This window comes from Macrobrachium rosenbergii, chromosome 1 (genome assembly GCF_040412425.1).
Source record: "Macrobrachium rosenbergii isolate ZJJX-2024 chromosome 1, ASM4041242v1, whole genome shotgun sequence".
Classification (NCBI taxonomy): Eukaryota; Metazoa; Arthropoda; class Malacostraca; order Decapoda; family Palaemonidae; genus Macrobrachium; species Macrobrachium rosenbergii.
In genome coordinates, this window is record NC_089741.1 from 17,139,748 (window position 1) to 17,156,598 (window position 16,851).

General features: G+C 38.2%; 1 protein-coding gene across 1 annotated transcript in view; it reads right to left on the reverse strand.

The window, feature by feature from the left end:
- Nucleotides 1-13,449: 13,449 nt before the first annotated feature.
- Nucleotides 13,450-16,851, reverse strand: part of LOC136839621 (uncharacterized) — a 124,942-nt gene continuing 121,540 nt past the window's right edge. Inside the window, exons 29-31 of the mRNA XM_067105921.1 lie at nucleotides 16,350-16,532; nucleotides 14,283-14,378; nucleotides 13,450-13,463 (exon numbers count right to left, since the gene is read on the reverse strand). Of these exons, the coding sequence (XP_066962022.1) occupies nucleotides 13,450-13,463; nucleotides 14,283-14,378; nucleotides 16,350-16,532 (293 nt within the window). The remainder of the gene's footprint in view (nucleotides 13,464-14,282; nucleotides 14,379-16,349; nucleotides 16,533-16,851) is intronic.

The window sequence follows — 16,851 nt, forward strand, 5'->3', positions numbered from 1 at the left end:
TTCTGGGCTTCTCTTCATTGAAGCGTGATGAGCTGACCACGTCAGATTCACTGCATCATCTATTTCCTGGGTGACTATGACCTTGTCTAGCCACTGATACTCCAGTGCAAGCTGTGGCCCCAAGATATCTGTGGGTGGCTTTGGTATTGCAGTGTTTGGTGGCACAGGGTTCTTTGTTTGAAAGGAAGCTGGTGAGATGTTTGTGAATGTGTCCGGCAATTCAGGCACCGACCTCACTTTCTCAGGTGCAAACTTTAGTTGCTGTCTTTCCTGTCCAGTGTTCTCCTTGGTGGGGTGCTGAAATATGGAGATGCTAGTTCCATGGAAGGAGGTAGTGGCAGTAGTTGCAGATGGGTTGTGGTCGATGTTGTCCATCACTGCAGTGGTGAACAACCCTTTTCGCAGTACTGGGGACAGACCACACCCTCCTCCACATATTTGCTAACTGTGGCATCTCCTAACTGTGCAGAGACCTCCAGTACTCTGTCATAAGAGATACTGAGGCCATACTGATGTAGCATTTCAACCAGGTTTCTCTTCCTGGTTTTGGCATAGACTGAGAGTCCCATGTAGACTGGGAATGGTGTTTCTCTGTCTTTGGAGTGTCTATGAGTTGTTGCTCCCTCTTTGTATCGGGAGTAGCAGTTGAACTGCATGAGCTGTGCAATGGCCTGGTCTGACTTTGATGCTCCAAATCGTAACTGTGACTTGATGTCAGCCCCATGCTCAACCATCCCTACAAACTGGAGCAGAGAGGAGGCACAGAATTTCGTACACAAGCCTCAGAAAATGTGCCATCAAACCGTGACTGATGATCAAGTATAGACTTTCTGAGAATATTTGCTGCTTTAGCAATGATAACTGCCTCTGAAAGATCAGATGATTGAGCAAGTGCTTTTCCCACATCCTTTTGAAATGCAAGTAATACATCTCTGCCAGATTTATGAGCCTCAAGTTCTGGAATTTCTGCCAGAAGTTTGTCTTTGAGTCTCGTGGAATTTACACTTGGTGACTCTACACCTAATTGTTCCAGACGTTGTTGGTAGAGGTGGCAAATATCTGCCAGCCGAAATGTGACTGGATCATCTGAACAAAGGTTGTTTTCAACAATGTATGTCATCAGTTCTGACAGAACTAGTGGATACACATCTGATTCTGACTCAGTGCTACCTTGGTCTTTCTCAAGGCTCCTCAGGTAGGACCTTTTTCTGTTGTAGAGGGCACAAAGACAGGCATGGTGATACTTAAACTCCTGTGCAATGACATCCCCACCAGTCAACTTAGCAAGGAGCTTGCCATCACTAAGTATCTCTGCACATTCACGCAATTTCAAGTCAAGGCCCTTAGTACTAGCCTGTCTGAGATCAGATGCAGGTGCCACTTTCTCACAGAAAATGCAAACTTCATTGTCATGACTGGTTCGGCGCAGTTTTGCACGACTAGTCTCAGTGTTGCTGGTCTGGTCATTGGATTGTCGCTTTCTTGCACGGTCCAGTTTAGTGTTGTTAAACAACAAGCGACAGTTCACATGGTATTTTGCTGCATTTTTCCTGAGAGTGGCCTCTATGCCATCACCTTCATCCAGCCTTGCTGGATCCATTATCAGTGGCATTTCATTAATTTCACTGAACATGGGAATGTTCCTTGCCAGCATTGTGTACCCATCATGGTCTAGGACATGATGACTTGGAGGTGATGTCAAGTGCTCACCTCTTTTGTCCTTCTGACAAAGACAACACAAACTCCAGTTTGTTTTTCTACTGCTCAATATTGGATTGGCATCACATTCTGCCATGATTTCACTTTTGATTAAGGCCGAGGGGTTATCCTTTTACCACCTTAAACAAAGCACACATTCCTGTATGGGATTCAACTAGGTTCGGTCTCCTACACCTAGCCCGATCATTCATCCAGTGCCATTTAAGTCCCGTGTGATCTGTACACCATCCGGGTAAGTACATGAACCATCATGTACAGCCCCCATACCCTTGGCTCGGCTCTCCCGCGCTGGCACATCCTGTCTATTCAGGTGCGGCTATCTAACTATAGCTGGTCTGGGGCTGTTAGAAAGCATTTGGGACACTAAACTAAACTATACTACAACTACTTTAGTCTAAGACTACAGGATTAGTAAAGCTGGATTAGCTGGCACTGAACCCCATGCTGAGTTACACAGCAGTGATGTCACCAGTGTGCCCTGGTTGTGTGCAGACATACACTCTTTTACATTTATTAATTTTCCTTCAAAATTGATGAGTTATTCGAAAGAGATGGCCTCATTAGGATCTAAAACCACAGAAACCAAGATCCATGCTTAAAACGATAATTGTTGAACGGGCATTATTTCTCATTATAATTATTGTTTCTACCTTTTTCTTGGCAGCCATATAGCCCCATATTTAAAGGTAAACTGTACTGGGAAGCTACAGAAACATAATATTCACAAGAAATAGTATGGAAGAGCTTTACCATATTGCTAGAAGCAAATACATGCCATTCTAGTGAAAAATTAGCCAAAATCTGTCGATACTGGCCGCCATCTTGAATTTGGCCGCCATATTAAATTTTTGCGTGGCCAGCGCCCTTTTCTGATAGAGGGAACTTTAAAGAGCACTTGTGCAAAATTTCATGCTTGTTTCACTATCTGAACGATTCTTATGAAATATGCAATTATCTGCTGCACTAAAGTGAGAAGTTCGATTGCGAGGGGCAGTTACTGCATATTGGTGATGCTTTTCAGTAAATTTAGTTGCTCTCGGCAGTAAAAGGGCATCAGGGATCAACTGCGAATGTGAAAGGTCTCTGTTACACAAACAAGAGACCATCCGTCGATGGTCCAAGTCTTAACTGCTAATGTTAGGAAACAGAAACTTACCACCACGAACCACTCTATATAAAAGAGATATATCTCTGGCAGAAGGCATCCACATCGGAAAAAAAAAGTATACCTTAGTTTTACCAGACCACTGAGCTGATTAACAGCTGTCCTAGGGCTGGCCCGAAGGATTAGACTTATTGGTTACTTAGCAACGGGACCTACAGCTTATTGTGGAATGCGAACCACATTATAGCGAGAAATGAATTTCTATCACCAGAAATACATTCCTCTAACTCTTCAAAAAGATTTCCCAGCAACACTGAAGAAATCAGCTGATACCGATTCAAAAGGCCGAGATGGGTTCTCGTTGCTTAACAGCGGCTCCTGTTGTTGGCTTGGCTGCATTATCTGACATGGCTCGTAGGCATGGACAGTATTTGCTATATCTGAATTAATACCTGGCCAATATACAGTCTGCTTAGCCTGACGCTTAGTTGCCTCCACGCCACGATGGCTGTCATGAAGGCATGTTAAAATTTTGCGTCTCATAGCTGAGGGAACCACTATCCGGGCGCCATACAGGACAAGGTCATCATCGGTGTATAAATCCTCCCTTATTTTCCAGTAGGGTAGTATGTCACTCTAGATATCGTAGTGGTGACTGGGGAATCCGTTGGCAACATTCTGGAGGAGTCTTGTGTATGAAGGGTCCTCGCATGCTGTGGTGCAAATTTCTTCCATGATAAGATCTTGCGTAGTGGATGTCTTCACATCTGAAATTGCGTCGACGGTCTTGGCTACTACACTCCTGAGGGAAAGATGGGTTTCACTATCTAGCATATCCTCAGACGTTGGGTGGCTCACAGGGGAACGTGAAAGGGCATCGAGGATGCAATGTTCCTTGCCTTTATGCCACACTGCAGTAAAGATATATGGTGAAACTTTCTCTTTCAGGAGCTGGAGACGTGTGCATCCAATGTATAGGTATTTAAGATGGGTACCAGGTGTCTATGGTCAGTCGCTAATGTGAAATGGGGTAATCCAAGTAAGTAATGGCGACATTTAGTCATAGCCCAAACTGAAGCTAAACATTCCAACTCAATGGTGGCCCATCTAGTTTCTGCATCCGCCAAAAATCGTGAACCACACTGGACCAAACGGAAACAACCTTCCCCATGGTCTTGTAGAAGGGCATATCCTAAACCATATAAACGAGAAGCGTCCGTTTGTAGTATGATGGGGCATGTCGGGTCAAAATGAGCTCGCACAGGTGGCTAGAGAGGGCCTTTTTTAACACTGGTAAAGGCAGCATCATGATCAGCCGTCCATGCAAAGGATCTCTTGGGACTCATTAGTGGCCGAAGTGGATCTGCTGCAGCTGCAAGATCGGGTGAAAATTCTGTTAACTGGTTAGTAAGGCCAATGAATGACCTCAAATCTGTCAGATTTGCTGGCTTCGGGAACTCTGATATAGCTCAAACCTTCTCCTTGTCAGCTGCAATTCCATCTTCAGATAATATATATCCACAAAATGATATGGTAGGCCTGGCAATAATAAACTTTTCTACATTTAAAGTAATACCATGAGTCCTACAACGTGACAAAACTTTGTTGACCCTGCATAAGTGAGAATAATAATCCCTATCATATACAAGAATATCATCCACTATAACACAATTTTGGATGCCTTGCAGAGCAATATCACCTCTCCTGCAGTAGGCATCCCCTGAGGCGCTGAATCCCATAGGTGAATGACGATAGCGATACCGACCGTAGGGCGTGATGAATGTTGTAAGGGCTTGGTCCTCCTCCGCTAGTGGGATCTGCCAGTACCCACATAATGTGTTCATGGTGGAGAAATACGTTGAAGTAGGATCGATACTCCTAATTGCACTAAACGGTGATGGTGAAGGATGAGCTGGCCTTTGCACCTGTGAATTTAACTTGCTTAAATCTGTGGTGACACGAACACCACCCGTAGGTTTGGGCACAACCATTAAGGGGTGACATCATGGGGATGGTTGATCCCCGGCAGGTTCAATGATACCTTGTGCTACCATTGCCTCCAACTCAGTCTTGACATCCTCTTGAAAGGCTAGTGGTATTGTACGTGGAGTGTAGATTGCAAAGGGCTTCACATCCTCTTTAAGGTGAATACACATGAGCAGCCCAGTCATTGGCTTAAGTTGTGCTCCTTGATGAAACTGCTCCTTTGTCATTAGCACATCGCTGTATTCCTTGAGAAAATATTGCCTGGCTTCTTCAGGTGACGATGTGGCAGGGTGTGGAGGAACAGACATAGGTTCAGATGTGTTAACTTGGCTGGCTGACACCTGACTGGGTTCTGCTGAAGTCCTGCTCAGTTTCCTCTCTTGCATTTGACACGGGAAGTCCCAGGGAATAATCCTTAGGTGTCGGAGGGCATCATAACACAGTAGAGGTGTTGGGAGAGAACTGAGGACATCAATATACCCCTTGTATGAGGCATCACCATATGTCATCACGGCCTCCATTGATCCCAAAACTTTACCTTCCATGTGTGGTCCATCAGCGTTGGAGAACTGCAATTCAGTTGGGGGGCGGTGAGACAATCCCTTAAGACTGATCCCCAGTGCTTGGAGATGCTGCACTCCAAAAACAGTGGTATCTGCACCAGTATCAGGGATAACATTGATCTCTCCTGATTTACCACAGAATGTGACTTGTAAATTGATAGGTGGTGAGGGACTACCTTGAGGGCGTAAAGCCATGGAACGTATAGCTGGAGAAGATGTCTTGACGGTGTTCAACTTGGTTTCTTTTGGATCCTTCGATTCCCTAGTTCCCTTTGACTTTTTCTGTGCACAGTAAACATCATAGTGACCAAATTTATGGCAAATTCGGCACTCCTTAGCCAATGCAGGACATACAGCAGTATATGGAAAATGGCCAGTTTTAGCACAGTTCCTGCACTTGTTAGATGCTGCCTTACATGTGTCACCTTTGTGCTGCTGACCACAAGTCTTGCATCTGCTACTTAAAGAAGGGTTTTTCTCCTGCAAGTAACTTTTCTTAGGTTGAGCTGGCTTAGCAGCAACCTTCTTTTGCTTCTTGTAGTTTGACACGGCGCGTATCGAAGTCTGTGGAGCCTTTAGTTCAGTCGTTGTATTCTTTGCAGCCTCAAAGGCCCTGCAAGTTAGCTTTACTTCCTCAAGTGTTGCTGTAGTTGGCATGCTGATGAGCTTCTTGGTGAGTTCTTCATTCCTTATGCCAACCAAAATGGCATGTTTCATTTGTGCCTCCACACAGTTAATGCCTTTACACAAATCAACCTCCTCTGAGAGCTGTTGTAAACGAACAAAAAAATCTGTTAATGACTCGCCTTCTGCTTGCTTGCATTGCGTAAAAGCTAAACGGCAAAGTGCTTCATTCTGCTGACCCTTTATGTAAGTTTCAATTTGATTTAAAACACCATCCAAAAGTATAGGTGAATCTGGTGGAATACCCAAATTGTGTTCTAACAAGCATCTCATCTCAACACTTAGACATGCCCTTAGCTGTATTAATTGCTTAGGCTGAGGTAAATTATCCAAATCTGCCATAATAGCATAATCCTTCCACCTCTGCTTCTATTCTGTGTACTGTCTATAGGTGACATCATGAGTTAATGGTGGAGGCAGATTTACTGTAACCTTAGGCGTTTGCACAGCTGAATTAGGCACTTGGAGAATGCTTGCAGGTGTAGGCACTGGGGTGGAGGGCCCTATACCAGCACTTGCTTGAGGTCGGGGGTGCCTGGGTCCTGTCATAGCTTCAATTAATGCTTTAAATTCTTCCTGATGCCTGACATTGTCTTCTTTACATCTTTCTTCATCTTGTTTTCTTCTTTCTTCATCTTTTTTATCCATGTATTCAAACATCTTGCTGATCAAATCCATGGCCGAAGGGGTTGATGAGGGAGTCGTAGATCATGAATGTGTTGGAGATGATGTCATGTCAGCGGGGGATGGGGAAGATGCAGGAGAAACTTCAGAAGTCTTCAGTCTCCTCCCTTTACCATATTTCGGCGGCATTAATAGAAATTCCAAACGAAATAAGAAAAATATCGCTCAGCACCGTCAGTAGTAACGTTACAATAACGTCACAAACAATAGTCAATCACCGACTACAATAGCTCAAGGCATAGAGCAAGATCGGAGCTGGCAATACTGTGACTACTGTGGCATCTTCGTGGTTTCGCGAACGGTCAACGGTGGATGAGAGCCAGTAGTCTCCCCTCAGATGCTTCCGAGTATAAATATGATGCTCTGTTCCGGCCTCTGCAGACGGCCAACGCACATTAATCTTGATCCTGGAAGCCACCACAATAAACTGAGTCACTGTGATAAAGCCCTAACAATATACTGAGTCACTTTACTAAACCCCTTAGCCCCAACAACGTACAGAGTCACCGGAATCACAAAAACTCACTGCCCGTGTATCCATCCAAGAAGTTCGGGTTCACTGCCGCTAGGTAACTTGTTTACGATGAATTACCGCTTGGAAGATCGAAATTCACTTATGGCAAATCCTACTCACTGCGCCATCTTCGTTATCCTTACACAGATAGTTAATAAAGGTTTTCACTGAAACACTTGCATAAGTCCTTAAGCCATATAATAAGTGAAAACAATCAATACAAAGTAATAAACTGGAGGAGCTGTGAACAGTGGAAGGCTGCAATTATACCAGATACAGATAATATGATATGCAAGCCACGTAAATGATATAAATGTATAACATAATATTCCCTATGCTCCAATAAACATGAATACTTGCAATTACGTGTTCCTAACACAACATATTTATATCCTAAACGTGTATCAGACATATAATGATAATAATAATCATATATAATGATATTCATGATTACACAAACAAGTCAATAATTATAATTATAATCCATCACTCACTAACACACCTTCTACTTTCTCTCTCACTCCCTCTCTCTCTCTCTCTCTCTCTCTCTCTCTCTCTCTCTCTCTCTCTCTCTCTCTCTCTCTCTCTCTCTCTCTCTCCAACTCTCCCTCACTCTTTCCTTCTTTCTCCTCCTTAACTCCCCTCTACTCTCTCTCTCTCTCTCTCTCTCTCTCTCTCTCTCTCTCTCTCTCTCTCTCTCTCTCTCTCTCCCTTTCCTGTTAAGATAGTTGCTTTGATTACATTGCCTAGCATTTTTGACATTTTATATTTCGCCCCTTCTCACCGCCCATTCCTATCAGGACTGTATTGGGACTTAAAGGGGATCAGCAGTGTTACTCTTCATCTGAGCAACCTCAAAAACTATGGATTAAACACTAATACCTGTCATTTTTTACACTTTATCTTTTACCCCTTCTCAACCCCCCTTCCCATCGGGCTGAACTTGGACTTCAAGGGCATCGGGAGCATCACTATTCATCTCAGCAACCTTGAAAACTATGGATTAGACATTAATATCTGTCGTTTTCAGTTATTTTTACATGTCACCCCCTTCCCAGCCCCACCCACTTTGGTGCCAGTGATATCTTACCCACCCACAGTATTCTTTTCCAGATAGCAAGTCAAATGTATACCAGAAAGAGGTATGATAAACCTGTAGAGTTTATTTAGTTACTAAGTCTATGGGCAGAACCTGCCCCGTTTCAGGAAAGCCATCCCTGCCCCTACCCCGTTGGTGCTAGTGATGTCTTACCCACAAAGTATTCTTTTCCAGATAGTAAGTCATATGCATACCAAGTCTGGTTGAAATTGCTCAGTGAGTTTCAGTTATGCTGGAAGATACACGCACACATACGTACATAAACACATACATACTCCGATTTTTATATATACAGAAGATTACAATTCTAACATGTTACTTCTAAAAATTAGCCAAAGGCTATATTTTCATATTTACAAAATGACATTTAATGTTGATACTAAACCACATAAGCCTACAAAGTTTTTTAAATATGGCTTTATGGAAGTTTTTTGCACAAAGTATTCATTAAATACTCAGCAGTTTATGAATGAAAGAGGCAACATCATTATCTTTTCTTTTCTTGGAGCCACTTCCCACTAGGGGAAATGCTGTAAAGTTAAATACACCAACACACTCCACTGTCTTAACTGAGTTAAGCATGTGTTTGTTACAGTATGGGTATGACGGCATTCATCGATGATCCTTTATATATATATGTGTGTGTGTGTATAATTTATATATATATATATATATATATATATATATATATATATATATATATATATATATATATATTTATATATCTATATATGTATATAAATATATGTATGTAGATATGTACATATATTATACAGTATACACACAGTAATCCTTCAATTACCTGGATCGCCATTATCTGGAACTTGACATTATCCGAAACCTGGACCTGGGACCCAGGTCCCAAAGGTATATGATGTATATACAGTAGATTTAAAAAAATTTGAAAAAACTATGTGAATCATATAAATTTTGGTAACACTGCTTACACTCAAACCGGCTGAGAAAGGGTTTTGTTTGGTGAGGGAGGCTTCAAGAAGTTTCCAAGGTGGGGGCGATCGGATGGCTGGGTGCCATGGGAGTGAAGGGCCAGTAAGGCTGTGTTGAAAATGGGTTGTTTTGGAAGGGAGGTGGAGCTGGGGAGCAGTTTCCCTAGCTGGGAGGGCAGGGGATGTAGGGCTAGAAGGGTGAAGAAAGCTAGGTAGGCATCAGACTTGACACGGCTAGTTTTGTTTTGCGCTGTTATAAAATGACTTTTTTATTTATATTTTATGCTATATTCATTTATATCTTTACTGTATATTCCTATTTTCTTTTTATTTGTACAACCCAAAAGATAAATGCAATAGTGTGGCTAGGGTACGTGCACGCGCGAGAGAGAAAGAGAGAGATGAAATATCAACACTTTTAAAATAGTATCTTGTGTACTGTTATGATATGTGTGATACTGATACTCAGAGTCAACTAAACTTGTAATGAAATACAAGCAAAGCAAAAATATATATATATATATATGGTATACATGCTACAGCACTAAGAAACACATGAATGAACACATTAAGTAGAGACTTGTCAGAACTTTATTCATGTTGTTACACTTATGATTTTCTTTTTATATCTTACGCTATTCTCATTTATATTTTTACTGGATTTTCTCATTTTTTATTTTTATAACCCAAAAGATAAACGCAATCGCGTATGTAGAGAAAGAAAGAGAGAGAGAGATGAAATATCAACAGTGATAAATATTCTCTTGTGTATGGTTATGATATGTGTGATAATCATAATTAGGGTGAACTAAAGTTGCAAAGAAATGCTGTACAGTAAACAAGAGAACCTTTTATTATAAAACTACGATTCTAGAACGTTGATTCTAAAAATTATCCAAAGGTTATATTTTCAGGTTTATAAAATGACATTTTTTGTTGATACTAAACCAAATAAACCTAACAACGCTTTTCTTTTTAAATATGGATCCAAGGAAGTTTTCTTCATAAAGTATTCATTAACGATTCTGCAACTCACGTACGAATGAGGCAACATCATTGCCTTTTCTTTTCTTGGAGCCACTCCCCGTAATAGGAAACGGTTTAATGTTAAATACACACAAAATATATATATATATATATATATATATATATATATATATATATATATATATATATATATATACATACATACATACACACATACAGTATATCTGTGTATGTATGTGTAAGAGGTGGCCATTTCAAACAGAAAAAATAAAAGGAGAAAAACCTGGAAGGGGACATCAAGAACAGGTAATAGATCCTGTTAATTTGATAGAAACATATTGCATATATCAAAAATTTATGTCAGAAACTTCATTAATTATACTATTCTGGAAGGATATTGAAAGTCTGATGTGCAATGGTATTCTGTAATCTTCTTAAATACATTTTCTCAATGTACCTGTTAAGGACAAGGACAATTTTATATATATATATATATATATATATATATATATATATATATATATATATATATATATATATATATATATATATATCTCAGTCAGGAAACAACTTAAAGAAACCACCCTGAAATATTTTCTGAAGGAGACCAACCGTGCTGATGGTATGAGTAAAAACAGGCTGATGAGAATGTTTATGAGCATATAAAGGAAAACATAATGATCTGCTTACCACGCAGTGTATGAAAAATAACAAGTTAAATTGTATATAAGGCAAATTAATTTGTCATCATTTTCATATTGATATAATCATGTTTCGTCACCAAAGATATATTCAAGTAACTTATATAAGTCTACATACTTACCAAATGTTTAAGAATATATAATACTTTGCCAAGTATTTAATAAATATTTATTCTCCATCGGCCAGCATTGTATTTAAGATGAAAATATGTTCGGGTTAATCATTGGTTTAATGTTACATACAAAAAGACTATATACATATATATATATATATATATATATATATATATATATATATATATATATATACAGTATATATATATATATTTAACTTTATCACATACACAATTGTTCTGTGCATTAGTAGAATTACTAAAAGGACCTCATTCAAACTGGATGGTATCTACTGGAGTTTTTTATTCAGAAAAAGTTACAAGCTTTCTTGGACAAACAGTCCACATTATCAAGTGTCCGTACAATGAGCAGACGCGTAGTCCGGCTGTATTTATATCTGTGTGCTGGGTACTTTTAATCCTATAATCGCCTAGCTCTTCCTGTGTGACCTCCACCCCTCTTGACCTTGGTCTTTCTCTGATCCCTCCTCCTAGGTGACCGTTTTCCGTGCGTTCTCTTACGTTTTTCTTCGTTTCCTTGCTACTGTGGAGTATACGATTTTTCTAGATATGCTGTCTTCAAAGCCGTTTCCGGTGTTCCCTGCCATCGGGTTGTTGGCGCAAGTTATGAAGGCGTTCTCTACAACCAGTCTAGATGCTTTGCTGGTGTTCCTGTATAGAAAACTCATATTTTCCCAGTCTATTCTGTGATCATTTTCCCAACAGTGTTTGGCAACTGCCGACGTCTAATTATAATGCCTTATGTTGTGCAGATGTTGTTTGCTTCGCTCTTTACATGATTTGCCAGTTTCGCCATAATACCCTTCTTCACAGTCTAGACACGCTGCCATATAAAACCCCCCTCTAATCTCTTCCCCTCTACCGACTTTTTTGTTTCTAACTATTTTATTCCTAATGGTGTTTTGTAGCTGCCTATCAATTTGAAATTATTTAGCTTCCTGTTGATGGGTGCCATAGAGTTGTTGTCCGGGACTGTAATTATTTTCTTTCCTACCAAATGTTCCTTTTCTATCCTTTCCCTCTCCCCAAAATAGTTTTTCCTTGCTTTGATATGTGCCCACTCCCACCAATACTTAGGTTGCAGTCCCGAATTTTTAGACGAAGAGTTGGATTACCTGAGCGAGAGTTTTAGGAGATTAGGCTACCCTAAGTATTGGTGGGAGGCACATATCAAAGCAAGGAAAAACTATTTTGGGGAGAGGAAAGGATAGAAAAGGAACATTTGTAGGAAAGAAAATAATTACAGTCCCGGACAACAACTCTATTGCACCCATCAACAGGAAGCTAAATAATTTCAAATTGATAGGCAGCTACAAAAACATCATTAGGAATAAAATAGTTAGAAACAAAAAGTCGGTAGAGGAGGGAGAGATTAGAGGGGGGTTTTATATGGCAGCGTGTCTAGACTGTGAAGAAGGGTATTATGGCGAAACTGGCAAATCATGTAAAGAGCGAAGCAAACAACATCTGCACAACATAAGGCATTATAATCAGACGTCGGCAGTTGCCAAACACTGTTGGGAAAATGATCACAGAATAGACTGGGAAAATATGAGTTTTCTGTACAGGAACACCAGCAAAACATCTAGACTGGTTGTAGAGAACGCCTTCATAACTTGCGCCAACAACCCGATGGCAGGGAACACCGGAAACGGCTTTGAAGACAGCATATCTAGAAAAATCGTATACTCCACAGTAGCAAGGAAACGAAGAAAAAACGTAAGAGAACGCACGGAAAACGGTCACCTAGGAGGAGGGATCAGAGAAAGACCAAGGTCAAGAGGGGGTGGAGGTCACACAGGAAGAGCTAGGCGATTATAGGATTAAAAGTACCCAGCACACAGATATAAATACAGCCGGACTACGCGTCTCCTCATTGTACGGATACTTGATAATGTGGACTGTTTGTCCAAGAAAGCTTGTAACTTTTTGAATAAAAACTCCAGTAGATACCATCCAGTTTGAATGAGGTCCTTTTAGTAATATATATATATATATATATATATATATATATATATATATATATATATATATATATATATATATATATATATATATAATTTATATATATATTTATATAATATATATACATATATAGGCTATACATGATATATATATATATATATATATATATATATATATATATATATATATGTATATATACATATATTATATATACATATATATATATATATATATATATATATATATATATATATATATATATATATGTGTGTGTGTAGCTATCAAGGGGGCATCCAGAAAAAGGCAGCACGTATATAAAAAACAACAGTTTATTTTGCCGACAGCATTCTGCAATATCTCATTACATCTTCAAGGCTGTAATTCACAGTAAATTATAACTTAAAATCTTATAAAAAACACGAAAAATAAGATAATTAAAAAATCACCATAAAAACGGACATGACCTACCTAAACTGAGTTAAAAGAGAAACTAAAACATCTAAAAAAGAAAGAGGGTGAGTAAAAGTTGAGGTACAGACCAAAATAGAAACAAACAACTTGTTATGCTACGAACAGCTGTGTGGAGGCTGCCTGGGTGTTTAACGAGGGGATGGTAGTTTTAATCGTGGTGGACTCTAAAGTGGTTAGTTCCCCCTCGTCTTGCGTGAAAGATATGATTTTAAAATCAGCAAAATTGATGTTGGTTTTGCAGTGCAACGCGTGATTACGGATGTTGGAGGCTTCGGGTCTGGACAGTCTGCAGCCAGTTCTGAAACTGATTCCCTGGTGACAGCGGATTCGGACCTGTAACAACCGCTTTGTGCATTCAAAGTAAGTTCCCCGTTCCCCGATGTTAGATGACAAAAGCGGGGCCAATCTGTCCTTATATCTGTAAAAAGAACCTATTGTTAGAGGGATTTTTTGGAATAAGTTTGAAATTAACTGTTGGTAATTCTCTGTTTAATAGGTTAATTAACTTATATCGAAATTTATTGTTGTAAATGAAAGGAAATTTCGATACATGTTAATTAACCTATTAAACAGAGAATTACCAGCAGTTAATTTCAAACTTATTAAAAAAAAAACACTCTAACAATAGGTTCTTTTTTCAGATATAAGGACAGATTGGCCCTGCTTTTGTCATCCAACATCGTACATAAATACACATGTCCCAAGTGTGAACGGGGAACTTACGTTGGATGCAGTCTGCAGCCAGTTCTGAAACTGACTCAGAACTGGCTGCAGGCTGTCCAGACCCGAAGCCTCCAACATACATAATCACGCGTTGCACTGCAAAACCAACATCAATTTTGCAGATTTTAGAATCATATCTTCCACACAAGACGAGGGGAAACTTGCCACTTCAGAGTCAATCATGGTTAAAACCATCACCCCCTCGTTAAACACCCAGACAGCCTCCACACAGCTATTCATAGCATAACAAGTTGTTTGTTTATAATTAGGTCTGTACCTCAACTTTTATTTACCCTCTTTCTTTTTCAGATTTTTAGTTTCTCTTTTAACTCAGTTCATGTAGGTCATGTCCGTCTTTATAGTGATTTTTAAATTATTTTACTTTTTGTGTTTTTATAAGATTTTAAGTTATATTTTATTGTAAATTACAGCCTTGAAGATACAATGAGATATTGCGAAACGCCGTCGGCAAAATTGTTGTTTTTATATACGTGCTCACTTTTCCTGGATGCCCCATTGATAGCTACTATGAAGCTTACAGCTATATGACCTGTTTATACGTAGGTATATATACAGACAGTCCCCGGTTTATGGCGGGGGTTCCGTTCCCGGAGGTGCGCCATAACCCGAAAAACGCTGCACACCGGAACATCATAATAATAATGGGAATAAATGGCACTGTAAAATCAGGTTAATGGTGCCATGAACCAAGCACAGTAAAGTCTACCTGCATATATATATATATATATATATATATATATATATATATATATATATATATATATATATATATATATATATATATATATATATATATATATATATATATATATATATATATATATAACTTCAACAATACTGAACAGTATGTCAAAGTTTTGGGAAGTGAAGATGAACAAACAGGCTGCCTGCAGAATATATATATATATATATATATATATATATATATATATATATATATATATATATATATATATATATATATATATATATATATATATATATATATATATATATATATATATATATAGTGAGGATTGAGAGGGGGTTCTATCAACTGGTAGACATCAGCAGGTTAGGGTGAAGGATCATTCCATTATTCCTTTTCAAGGTACTTTATTGTTGCTGCGACGTTTTTTTTTTTTTACTTAATTTTAGCCCGAGTTTTTATTTTAACTTTTAACTTCTATTTTTATAGCTTGAAAATGAGACTTTAGTCCTGATACGTCGCAGCAACAATAGAGTACCTTGAAAGGAATAATGGAATGATCCTTCACCTAACCTGCTGATATATATATATATATATATATATATATATATATATATATATATATATATATATATATATATATATATATATATATATATATAATTTTTTTATTTATTTATTTATTTATTTCAACAATACTGAACAGTATGTACCAAAGTTTTGGGAAGTGAAGATGAACAAACAGGCTGCCTGCATGATATATATATATATATATATATATATATATATATATATATATATATATATATATATATATATATATATATATATATATATTTATTTATTTACTTATTTATTTCAACAATACTGAACAGTATGTACCAAAGTTTTGGGAAGTGAAGATGAACAAACAGGATACTTAGAAAAAGTTAACTGATTTCCCGTAAATGTAATTTGGTAAGACTAATATGTTAAACGTACCCAGTGGAATAAGTTGAAGGTAAGAAATATCAGAATAAATACAATAAACACTACTGTTATTATTATTATTATTATTATTATTATTATTATTATTATTATTATTATTATTATTATTATTATTATTATGAAAAGGATGGCTGCATCGTGAAAATTGATCTTATATTGAGAACACTGACCAGTAGTGACCAATATTACCATGCAAAAGAAGCGAGTCATAAGAAAGATTGAGAAAACTCAATATAAGATCAATTCGCACGATGCAGCCATCCTTTTTTACACGACATGCTTAAGCGAGGGTCTGCTTCTTTCCTACATTATTATTATTATTATTATTATTATTATTATTATTATTAAGATAAATTTAAACTTACACATACCTGTACTGCAGGCGGGAATGTCAAGCTGGCTCCAAACTCCTTTGTTGCAAGTTACATTGATCTGAGTTGTCGTATCGAGAAAGGCACCGGCGCAGGTATACGTCACAACGGCCTCGAACAACGACACATTGTATCGAATGGACGTCACTCCCTTTGACAGGGCGAGGGGCGCTCCCAAACAAGCTGTAACCGATTGAAAAGGAAACTTACGTAGTGCACAATTTAAGTTTCTGGTTGCTGAAAAGGAACTTGCATAAGTGGCAATTTTGTCAAAATAAAGAAAAAAATGTAAAATGTAAAATGTATTCTAATGATCTACTGTTAGTGATTTTTTTTATATAACTGTATGCATGGCGAAGTTTCTACATTTGCTTTGGGGTAAAAAGCAGTGTTTTAATGTAGAAGTTTTTGTTTTAAATGGCATATACAATCTTATAACACACACACATATGAGCTTTTCAGTCGAAAAACATGCCAAGTGCCATTTTTAAAATATAATAAA